Source organism: Schistocerca nitens, chromosome 2, assembly GCF_023898315.1.
Source record: "Schistocerca nitens isolate TAMUIC-IGC-003100 chromosome 2, iqSchNite1.1, whole genome shotgun sequence".
In the NCBI taxonomy this organism is placed as follows: domain Eukaryota; kingdom Metazoa; phylum Arthropoda; class Insecta; order Orthoptera; family Acrididae; genus Schistocerca; species Schistocerca nitens.
Window position 1 is genome coordinate 893313130 of NC_064615.1, and position 12565 is coordinate 893325694.

At 46.8% G+C, this 12565-nt stretch overlaps 1 protein-coding gene across 1 annotated transcript in view; it reads right to left on the bottom strand.

Moving 5' to 3' along the window:
- Nucleotides 1-12565, bottom strand: part of LOC126235422 (uncharacterized) — a 128944-nt gene that overhangs the window by 74572 nt on the left and 41807 nt on the right. Inside the window, exons 2-3 of the mRNA XM_049944146.1 lie at nt 5083-5477; nt 205-1696 (exon numbers count right to left, since the gene is read on the bottom strand). Of these exons, the coding sequence (XP_049800103.1) occupies nt 205-1696; nt 5083-5477 (1887 nt within the window). The remainder of the gene's footprint in view (nt 1-204; nt 1697-5082; nt 5478-12565) is intronic.

The window sequence follows — 12565 nt, forward strand, 5'->3', positions numbered from 1 at the left end:
TAATAGCCACAAATGTATTATTAATTGAAACAGAAGGCCTCCTCCATGACTGGAACCTCTAGAAAAAGCTCCGCTGTGGGTCTGACCAGCGAAGTCCCTAGGTAGATGCCGAGAGGGATGTGTCTTTAGTTGATACCCGAAGGGAAGTGGGTCTTCGTGCCACCTGAGAGCTACCTTCTGGTCAGACGGCATCTATATTTGTGCTCTGGCACTGTGCCGGTCAGCACTGTGCCGGTCAGCACTGTGCCGGTCAGCACTGTGCCGGTCAGCACTGTGCCGGTCAGCACTGTGCCGGTCAGCACTGTGCCGGTCAGCACTGTGCCGGTCAGCACTGTGCCGGTCAGCACTGTGCCGGTCAGCACTGTGCCGGTCAGCACTGTGCCGGTCAGCACTGTGCCGGTCAGCACTGTGCCGGTCAGCACTGTGCCGGTCAGCACTGTGCCGGTCAGCACTGTGCCGGTCAGCACTGTGCCGGTCAGCACTGTGCCGGTCAGCACTGTGCCGGTCAGCACTGTGCCGGTCAGCACTGTGCCGGTCAGCACTGTGCCGGTCAGCACTGTGCCGGTCAGCACTGTGCCGGTCAGCACTGTGCCGGTCAGCACTGTGCCGGTCAGCACTGTGCCGGTCAGCACTGTGCCGGTCAGCACTGTGCCGGTCAGCACTGTGCCGGTCAGCACTGTGCCGGTCAGCACTGTGCCGGTCAGCACTGTGCCGGTCAGCACTGTGCCGGTCAGCACTGTGCCGGTCAGCACTGTGCCGGTCAGCACTGTGCCGGTCAGCACTGTGCCGGTCAGCACTGTGCCGGTCAGCACTGTGCCGGTCAGCACTGTGCCGGTCAGCACTGTGCCGGTCAGCACTGTGCCGGTCAGCACTGTGCCGGTCAGCACTGTGCCGGTCAGCACTGTGCCGGTCAGCACTGTGCCGGTCAGCACTGTGCCGGTCAGCACTGTGCCGGTCAGCACTGTGCCGGTCAGCACTGTGCCGGTCAGCACTGTGCCGGTCAGCACTGTGCCGGTCAGCACTGTGCCGGTCAGCACTGTGCCGGTCAGCACTGTGCCGGTCAGCACTGTGCCGGTCAGCACTGTGCCGGTCAGCACTGTGCCGGTCAGCACTGTGCCGGTCAGCACTGTGCCGGTCAGCACTGTGCCGGTCAGCACTGTGCCGGTCAGCACTGTGCCGGTCAGCACTGTGCCGGTCAGCACTGTGCCGGTCAGCACTGTGCCGGTCAGCACTGTGCCGGTCAGCACTGTGCCGGTCAGCACTGTGCCGGTCAGCACTGTGCCGGTCAGCACTGTGCCGGTCAGCACTGTGCCGGTCAGCACTGTGCCGGTCAGCACTGTGCCGGTCAGCACTGTGCCGGTCAGCACTGTGCCGGTCAGCACTGTGCCGGTCAGCACTGTGCCGGTCAGCACTGTGCCGGTCAGCACTGTGCCGGTCAGCACTGTGCCGGTCAGCACTGTGCCGGTCAGCACTGTGCCGGTCAGCACTGTGCCGGTCAGCACTGTGCCGGTCAGCACTGTGCCGGTCAGCACTGTGCCGGTCAGCACTGTGCCGGTCAGCACTGTGCCGGTCAGCACTGTGCCGGTCAGCACTGTGCCGGTCAGCACTGTGCCGGTCAGCACTGTGCCGGTCAGCACTGTGCCGGTCAGCACTGTGCCGGTCAGCACTGTGCCGGTCAGCACTGTGCCGGTCAGCACTGTGCCGGTATATGAATCGGACGTTCAAGAAAGCTACGATCCCCTTGAAAAATCCTCCTCAAATGGGGACGAAACGTCGGGTCTGAAAGCGAAATCCCTTCGCTCACCGCATAATAGCCACATATGTTTTATTAATTGAAACAGAAGGCCTCCTCCATGTCTGGAACCTCTAGAAAAAGCTCCGCTGTGGGTCTGACCAGCGAAGTCCCTAGGTAGATGCCGAGAGGGATGTGTCTTTAGTTGATACCCGAAGGGAAGTGGGTCTTCGTGCCACCTGAGAGCTACCTTCTGGTCAGACGGCATCTATATTTGTGCTCTGGTGACGAACCCCAGCTGCCATTACAAAAACTCATGACGTCCCATTACATGGGTCATAAATCTGCCACCAGTCGCCTGATTCGTGCTGTTCAGATGACATTGCTTTCTTATTTGACACACTCGTTTGCTTTAATCATCAAATTCACTATGGAGACTGAAACGGAGGGTAAACTACCTTTCCTTGACGTCATTGTCAAGAGAAGGCCTGACGGCACCCTAGGCCATGGGGTGTATCGGAAGACAACGCACACTGATCTGTATTTGCACGCAGACAGCTGCCATCACCCTTCACAGAGGAATGGGGTGCTTAAAACTCTAGTACATAGGGCGCGCACTATCTCTGACGCGGAGAGTCCACCCCAGGAATTGGAACATCTGAGAACTGTATTTCGAAAAAATGGGTACTCAGAGTGGCAGATTCAACGTGCTCTCCGCCCACCCACTACAGCACAACCTGTGGAGATGGATGAAATCACGAGGGAGGAGGTAGGCACTGCGTTTATCCCATATACAGGCGCACTCTCGGGGAAAATCGCCCGCATTTTGAAGAAAAACCGGGTCGGAACTGTGTTTTGTCCTCCGAATAAAACTCGTGCACTGGTGGGGAGCGTCAAAGATGACCTCGGTTTGAGGAAGGCCGGCGTGTACCAGATTCGTGTCAATGTGGCAAGTCGTATATTGGTCAGACGATGCGTACCGTCGAGGATCGATGCCGTGAACACCAGAGGCACACTCGACTGATGTATCCGAGCAAGTCGGCGGTCGCTGAACATTGTTTGTCGGAAATTCACGCTATTGGGTATGAACGCACGAGGATTCTGGTACAGACGTCAAGATACTGGGACGGCGTTGTTAGAGAGGCTATCGAAATTCGCACCAATGACGACCTCATAAACCGTGACTGTGGCTATAATCTTACAAGGGAACCTCCCCATCGCACCCCTCTCAGATTTAGTTGTAAGTTGACACAGTGGATAGGCCTTGAAAAACTGAACACAGATCAATCGGGAAAACAGGAAGAAGCTGTATGGAACTATGAAAAAATAAGCAAAATATACAATCTGATTAGTCCATGCGCAAGATAGGCAATACTTCAGACTTTAATCGAGTCCAGGCCACGTCTTGTTGCGGCACTTCTGCGTGCACTACACGATATTAGGCAGGTGAACCAGTTCATTTGGCTCTTCAGTGTAGATGATTCCTCATGCTTTTTACAGTCATATTGTAACCTCCCCCTCACTTATCGACCTTAATGACAGTGAAAAATTAAACCGCGTGTACCTATTGGAAATTTAGGAAAAAGCAATCGTCACCGAAGTTAATCTGTCGGTAAAGAGGGAGGAAAGGGTTACGTCTAAATGAAAGGAAAAATGCAAAACTGGTGGAAATTAATTTTGAAAATGGGTAAAGTTGATAAAGAAAGTAAATGTGCGATCGCTACGTTGACAGTTAACTGGCGTTAATTATATATTTGAGATTTGAGGAAAACTGCGGTCGCCAGTCCTATGGGCAACTACTATAATAACTGAAAATGAAAGGTTAATGCACATATAATTAGCACTACAAGCGTGGCAACTGAAGGTTGACACGTGCTGTGTGAAAACTGAATGTTTGTCAGAAGTAATAAATTTCGCTACACTCTGACTTAATCTAGCAAGAGAATTAATAAAACCGGAAAATTGAAAGTTAATTTAGTGACTGAAATTAATAGTGAACTTTGTATCTGAAGCGCTACGAAATTCAGTAAAATATTGGTCTAGGGCTACCTCAACAATCATTTCAAAAGCTACTTGAATTTTTGCAATTTAGAAATAAGAGATTTAACTTTGAACTTGAATTAAATGATTCTGGACAATTAGCAATAGTAATATTTAGTACGTACCAAGCTGAGGTGCAGTCACAGGTAAGCTAGAATATGGTAACAAAACTCGCACTCTTAATTTCTGCTTGTGTAATCTAAATATTGTAGCCAGCTATGAATACTTCAACTGAACTTTGAAATTAAAGCAGTGAAATGGAATGATATTACTTTAATGCTGGCGTATGAATTTCAACGACACTCGGGTTCATTCCAGAACAGGAAGGGACCCTGTTTGGTAATGCAATTAGGACAATGAGCAACAAAGGCTCATGCTAAGTTGCTGTATTTTTGTGATGCAACAATTTTAAATGCTGAGGTCTGCCATACAGTTCTAAAACTTTACGTGCTTCCAGTCTTCCTTGTTGGTTGATTGAAGGTTTGCAGTCGTCGATCGGGGAGGTGGCGACAGTCACTCATTGTCGGCCGTCGCAGTTGCAGAAGCTGGATGTTGGCGCGCCTTCTTCTCGACACGGTCACCAGGCGAAACGGGCTCTTGATGTGCGCCAGCTAATGCTTCCCGTCCGCGACACCGTGTCAGAAACTATCATAGCAAGTCGAGCGCAAATACATGCTGCCAAGCCCCGAAAGCGCGGCAACTCGCGGGAGCGTCACACAACACACCTGCTCCACCGCCCTACTCCAGCCAGACTCCCTGTGCCCGCGCTCCACGCGGCAGAGTTCACACTACCAAAGATCCTAAACACTTTGGTTCTCCACACGACCAATCGATGTAATCGTTCGATAGCATAGTTTTCCCTAGGCAAGACCCAGCGTAAAAATACAAGTAGTATTTACAAAACAAACGAATCATACATCTACATAAATGCATAAATATATACATACAGATAGTAAAACAATTACAATATATAAAGGCACAGAAATGTTATATCTTCAGGTAACAAAATAAGGAAAAACGTTTATAGTACAATAGTTGGAAATAGGAGGATATGCATTCCCGGCGTTACAATACGCAGAACAATAGTTTTGTTAAAAAAAAACATCATTTCTGTGCCGGAAAGTGAATTGTATTTTCATTCGCATTTGGAGTTGACGGTAAGGCCTTATGGATGAGAAGTACAACGACAGTTAGAAGTGGATGTAGGTGGAACCTGCCAGCGCACGCCAACCGGAAGACGTGCTCTGGAGCCGGGCTGCGACAGGTGTCAGCCAGACGTGGCACCGCCGAGCGGACGCCGGCGCTGGGACGGCGCGCAGGCGTCGGCGTCGAGTCGCTGTGTGAGTGTGGGTGTGTGAGTGTGAGGGAGAGGCGCCGCGCCGGCCAGTGCTGGTCGGGTCGCGGTACGACGCGGACGCGGCCGGGCGGAGCGTCTAGCGTCTGTCGTGTGGCGTTCGCGGAGCCGCGGACGTCGAGCGTCGGGTGTCGCGAGCCGGGCGTGTCGGGCGCCCACGTGTCGGTTTCTCCCACGCCGGTGGGGGGCGTCGCCGGTCGCGTGTGCGCGCGTGTTGTCTCGTGCGGAGGTGTCGGCCGCGAGTGACAGGTGGAGTGCGTCGCACGGTCTCTCTGCTGGACGAACACTCTAGTGATAACTGGTGTGACGTTGTGACTTAACAGCGCCTGTGCGTCGTTCGTGTCAAAGTTGCTGTTGCATCGCCTCCATTGTAAGTCTGTTGTAATTTAATTCATCATACTGAAGGCTTTTTTTTATCAGTAACTTTCTCCACCCAACAGCGTGTTTGTCAGTCAGTACCACATGAGGGTTTTTTAATTTTCTATTTTTTGTATGTACTGGCTTCCGGAATGCTTCCATACTGCGACCTCAACATAGGAAATGTTATGTAACACAAGATCGACAATGGACTAATTTAACGTAACAGAAGATTTACAGTCAGAGTATACGAATACGAGTAAACAGGAAGAAAATGAAAGACAGGATACACAATAAGAAATGACAAATCGCTGTTGGTGCAGATCTTGGACATTCCCAAATCAGCCCACATTAACGACTATATATCTAAATAAACACTAAAACATTTTTTGTAGATTCTGTGAGAATTTTATAATTGCTTCAGCTTCTGCGGCTACAGTCCGTTGATACAAAAGTTTTCTGAGTATCGTACTGCGTCTACCGGTAGTAGACCCAGAAGAAGGGCAATGTAACAGTGGCCGAAACGTAGTTTTTTACATTATGACACGGGAGCATATTCAGAAGACCTTTATTTCTACTATGAGAATTGTTTACAAAGCTGCGGATAAGAAACTGAACATTTGTGCAGGTTTACAAGCAGCATCTAGAAAAAACAGCTGAACAGTCTGCAGGAACCAGATTTATCTATTACTGCCACGCCTATAGAGACACCGGTGAGGTACACTACATGAATTCCGACGAGTTTATACGATAACTTCCTGTCAATCGCTCCGCGATAAACACTAGGTAAGCTTGACCAACGTTATAGCAGTAGCTGCAGGTACTAGGTGTTTACTCGTTGACAGAACATATGAAGTTAATTATCTCGCACTCTAGTTAACCGTCACACCACATCTTTGCTGGCGTTCTTAATTACTTCTTTGTTGCATGTTGCCATTCCGCCGCCTCTAGAGAAATCTGTTTTCAACGAATAACTTTTCCCCAATAGCGTCCTTGTCAGTCAGTGCCATCTTAGCTCTGATGCTGACTTTATATGGAAACGTCTTCTCATCCGCTACGTAATAAACAATGCAGAAGCATCATCGCCATCGTGCAGGTAGCTATACACGTTACAATTTTACTTACTGATAGAATATTTGTTCATTATTACCACAGCACGGCTACATTAGCACTGCCAGTTAGTCCCGTGGTGAATGTTGCTGTTTAACCAACTCAAGACTAATTGTGCAGACAATTGTTTCGTACTATTAAAGGCGTGATTTGACGGCTAACATTCCCCGACTGCGTCCTTGTCATTGTGTCATGTGTGTGGTTGTGTTTATATAAACGTTTTCATTCGCTACGGCGAAAACGTTACGAAAATTTTTTTGTTGCATCTGAAGAAATATTCAAGAACCACGGCAGCCGGTTGATGAAACAAACCATTATTCGTTACCGATTTCTGTCAGACGAGCTTTCATTACATCATTTATACTATCCAATGTGGTATCGTCCTTACTGCGGCGTCAAAAACCGAAAGCGGTACGATTTATTTTATTTTCTGGCGCCACATTAATAACGGTACTACACAGGCTGGTGTAAATAAATTTATAGTATCCGATGATGACAGAAACAGGTAGTGGACGTTTAATATATCAGCAGCTGTTGCTGGATCTGAAATAAAGCAGTCTGCAAATATTTATGCGCTGTTCGGTTCCACCTCCAGAAAATATATTGTTATATATTTTTGAAGGTGATTGCGAACACCTGTTAAGTGTTCTATCAGATCACTAACTCGTAGCTGTCTGTATGTTCTATATTACGTAGGGACTTTAGAAACTAAGTTACACTTTTCGCCCCACGCTAAGACGATAACCCAAGATGAGTGGCGCGTTGTCAGAAGAAAGTTTCTCGCAGACAGAGCCCTGCTGCGCCGCGGATAACAGGTGCTGCGCAATGTGCGGTACAAGCGGTGCGGGACTGGAAAACACTACCTCAGTTGAAATGCGCGAAACAGTGAGATCCTCGTGTGCGAAACGACTAGACTGCACAAGGTTCGTCTTGAAATGCCAGCAGTATACTGATCACATGCAATATCCCGTCCAGCGATAGTGAAATGGTGCCAACAATTTGATCAATGCTGTACAAACGTGGGAGATAGGGATCAGGCATACAATTCAGATGTTGAACCATGCGATTTCTATCTTTTCGGCAAACTGAGAGAACGACTGTACCGAAACAGATTTCCCAGCGATGAGGAACTTCACACTGCGGTTCTCGGAAGGCCTCGTGCCCAAGCAGGGGCTTTTTACCGTCGAGGAACTGAAAGATTGGTAGAACTTCTGACTGTTCTTTCCAGGCACATGGTGACTATGTTGAAAAGTAATGTCAGGTATCTGCAAGTGTAGTGCAGCATTCAGTAAAACTAACACTGTCTATCGTAAGAATGCATAACTTACTTTTTGAAGTCACCTCGTATCACCAAAGGTTTCGGTTCACCTCTTCAGTACGGTAGCTGTTCGTTCCTTTGATGCAGCACTTCTGATGGGGTTGTATTAACAAATAAAATTTCCATACTGACACGACATGACACAAAAAATACACTGAAGCGCCAAAGAAACTGATACCCCTGCCTAATATCGTGTAGGGCCCCCGCGAGCACGCACGAGTGCGGCAACAAGACGTGGCGTGGACAAGACTAATATTTCAAGTAGTGCTGGAGCGAATTGACACCATTAATCCTGCAGGGCTGTCCATAAATCTGTATGAGTGCGAGGGGGGGTGGAGATCTCTTCTAAATAGCACGTTGCAGGACAACCCATATATGCTCCATAATTTTCATATCTGGGGACTTTGGTGTCCAGCGGAAGTGTCTAAACTGAGAAGAACGTTCCTGGTGCCACTCTGTAGTAATTCTGGATGTGTGGGGTGTCATATTCTCCTGCTGGAATTACCCGAGTCCGTCGGAATGCACAATGAACGTGAATGGATGCAGGTGACCAGACAGGATGCTTACGTAAGTGTCACATGTTAGTCGTACCTAGACGTATCAGGGGTCTCCTATCACTCCAACGTCACACAAACCACACCATTACCATTACAGAGCCTCCACCTGCTTAAAATGTCCCCTGCTGACATGCAGGGCCCATTGACTCATGAGGTTGTCTTCGTACCCGTACACGTCCATCCGCTCGATACAATTTGAAACGAAATTTGTCCGACCAGTCAACATGCATCTAGTCGTCAACTGTCCAATTTCGCTGTTGACGGGCCCTGGCAAGGGATAAAGCTTTGTGTCGTGCAGTCATCAAGGATACACGATTGGGCCTTCCGCTCCGAAAACCCAATGTCGATAATGTTTCGTTGAATAGTTCGCACGCGAAGACTCGTTAATGGCTCTGCATTGAAATATGCCGCAATTTGCGGAAGGGTTGAAAGATCTTTTTCCGGCTGCAACGATGTCGCTACCTCGGAGATGCTGTGTCCCATCGCTCCTGCGCCGACTATACCACCACGCTAAACTCCCTTAAACCTAGATAACCGGCGATTGTAGCAGCAATAATCGTTCTAGCAACTGCGCCAGACACTTGCTTTCTTATACTGGCGTTGCCGACCAAAGCGCGTATTCTGCCTGAATTTGAATACGCATGCCTATACCGTCTTTTCGGCCTTCAGTGTATATGGAATTTTATACTGTGGCGATAGTTATTAACGAAAGCGGTAGCAATAACAAAGTAAATACGAACATTGTCGTCTCACGCTTTTGATAAAATTTATTGTTATAGTTGCCCCCATAAGTACCAAGATTTTACTCATTAAGGAAAGATGTGAAATAATTACCCTACACTTTGAATACCGCCACATCAGATCTATGCTGGCATTCATAATTTGAACGAAAACTTCCTGGGATATGACACGAAGCCCATGGTATCGAAAACAACTCCTAAACCTTAGCGTCCTCGCAACAATCTGCGATTGATTTCTTAACGGAAAACCTGGAATATCGTCAAAATCGGCTGTAAAAAAACAAATGGCTCTGAGCACCATGTGACTTAACAGCTATGGTCATCAGTCCCCTAGAACTTAGAACTACTTAAACCTAACTAACCTAAGGACAGCACACAACACCCAGTCATCAAGAGGCAGAGAAAATCCCTGACCCCGCCGGGAATCGAACCCGGGAACCGAACCCGGGAACCCAGGCGCGGGAAGCGAGAACGCTACCGCACGACAACGAGCTGCGGACTAAAATCGGCTGTAGATTTCATTGCACGCATAGTAGCTATTTGTAACGAAAACGAAGTCGTGAATTCAGTGGAAAACTCGGGAAAAACGTCTTTATATTGTATTTGCATTAGCGAATCCATAATCATGTTAGAGTTAAACAAGATCGCGAAAGAGAACTTCACTGATGTGACATGCAACAAGAAATTATAAAATCCACAGGTGTGATACGGTTTATTTTTCTTTACAACAAAAAGATTTGTTCTATCACTGTTTCGCGAATTTTAATCTAAATCGCTATAACATCAGAAGATACTAGTTTTTATGGGCGTTGACATCACCATGAAATTGATTCGATACACAACTGAAGGCCTGAAGATGAAACTCTGCTTCAGAACGTACGCGGGCGAGTACATCACGCTACCTTTGAAAAAAAAAAAAAAAAAAAAAAAACAGTAGCCTGTCTTTATTACTGCTTTTTCCGGTTGTATATGTTTCAAAATTTTTCAGATGTTCTTATTCTGAGAACGTAAGTGGTGCCGCGTTTGAGCAGCTCTGTGATAGCGTGCACCAAGTGTTTTTTCTGGCCGCCCCCCGTCGAGGGGGATTCTTTAGTGAGACGGAACGAGTGTGAAAAGAAAAGAATGCTTCGGAATGTGTGTCGACGTCACAACCACATCACTGATACGTTGTGTGACACGACGACACACACAGTCTCATCCAAGGTGAATCCTGCTGTTCTGCGGGGTCGAGAGCAAGCGTGACGTCGGCCGCTCCGCCCTGCGGAAGCTTTCTTTTGAAGCTGACAGCTTCCTCTGATTGCGTACACGTCAGCGTGACTTGATGTCCGTAATACTTACTGCGCCAATTTTCCGAGATCCTTTACAGTACAAACGCTACCGAAAGCTTCAACAACGTTAACGTAATATCTGTAGACAGCAGTTTTTACTAATTTCTAATGTCGGAAACTATGTTACCGTTATGTGCAGTCCTTACCAGTTACGACTGCAGATGCTACACCCGAAGTGGTTTAAGAAGTGAATAACAACTAATGCAGCATCTAAACTCATATATCAGCTTTAAACTCATTAGCCATAAAGGCAGAGACACAGCAGTTGCTCGTGCCTAGTTAATTTTGTAATATTGCAGTCTCGCTTGCACTATACTTCCGTTAACACACATCGGTAAACCGAATGCTTAGATTCGTTGTAGAAATATGAAGTCTGTTTCATTTTAGGTTACAAGAATAGGACACACATGTGCCGAAACCGGTACAGCCGTGAGTACTAACCGGAATGTAGTTCGATTGGGACTGTCATAAAATACTATTTGCCTTGTGCATTTGGTGCTCTGCAACTTGTATAGCCTGTAAATATGTCGTAGTAGCAATTAGCTGTTAGTTCGTTGGAAGCTGCTTGTTGGTATTGCGTTATTTTAGCGAACTAATTTCGACCGTTGCTCATCATCACCACCAGTATCTGTAAGTCACGTATTACAAGAAATACGAGTCTTTTCTACAATATAGCTGACAACGGGCAACGTTCGAAACTAGTCCGTTAAAATAAAATACTACAAACAACCAGCTTCTGTCACACAATTAATTGCTATTATACCATATTTACAATGTGTATACAATTACAGAATAATTGTTACATTATAGGAATTTAAAATACTTTTTATGAACAGCTAGCAACCACATATGAATTCATGACATATTTTAAAAATGTTTTATTTTGTTTTGCTATTGCCTTCCTTCTCTTGGACATTTTGCTAACTGTCTTTATGGTTTCATTACATTTACTGATCAGCTGTTATGTGTTTAGAGCGTCAGACAACAAGTGAACATTAAATGCAATGAATGCCATCTGATTAACAATATCTACAAAACCGGTAAGTCTGCAGCTCGTGGTCGTGCGGTAGCGTTCTCGCTTCCCGCGCCCGGGTTCGATTCCCGGCGGGGTCAGGGATTTTCTCTGGCTCGTGATGACTGGGTGTTGTGTGATGTCCTTAGGTTAGTTAGGTTTAAGTAGTTCTAAGTTCTAGGGGACTGATGACCATAGATGTTAAGTCCCACAGTGCTCAGAGCCATTTGAACCATTTTTTGAAAACCGGTAACATATGAGTGGTAAGACAATAAAAAAAAACGTTTTAAAAATATACCACGAAAATATTTGTTTGGTTGCTGTTGCATAACTTGTAGCATCCACGGAATATGCTGACAAAATAACTTTATTCTCCGTGTTGTTTCTTAAAGACAAACTTAGAATATCAGCCTCAGGTAAATGTTTCATACTTTTTTTGTTCCGAATATAAGAATGTGTCTGGGTATACGTGTGGTAGTGTACAGGTACTATACTTACCGTTGTCTCGTGCTGAACTTTCTCTACCAGCAAGACGGATCAAGTGTGAACCGAATGACCACCCCACCCCAGCAGTGAAATGTCGTCTGCTGTATTAAGACGCTCTACGAGTCTCACGCGGTGGATGCTGCCGTCTTGTCATGGCACAGAAAGGTGCAATGTCAACAGCTTCACCCCAGCGATGTTTTTATTTGAGAATAATTACAGCGGCTACGCTAGGCACATTCAGAAATTCTCAGCCACAGCTTCTAGATATCTGTGTAACGTCCTATCGTACGTTAAGACCTAACGTACTGAAGAAAAGAATCAATTAAGTTGCGTGTTCAGAATGTTACACGTAACATATACTGGATCAAGACTGGATCAAATTTGTCGCCAAATGAAAATAGACGAGTATTTTACTGTGACGTTTTCTCTCTCTTTTTTTCCCTTGTGATAGATCCTTCATCAGCGCCATGTAACGCCTACAGCGCTGCGGTTAATTACGGAGACATCGAAACAATGATAAACTTTTTTAAT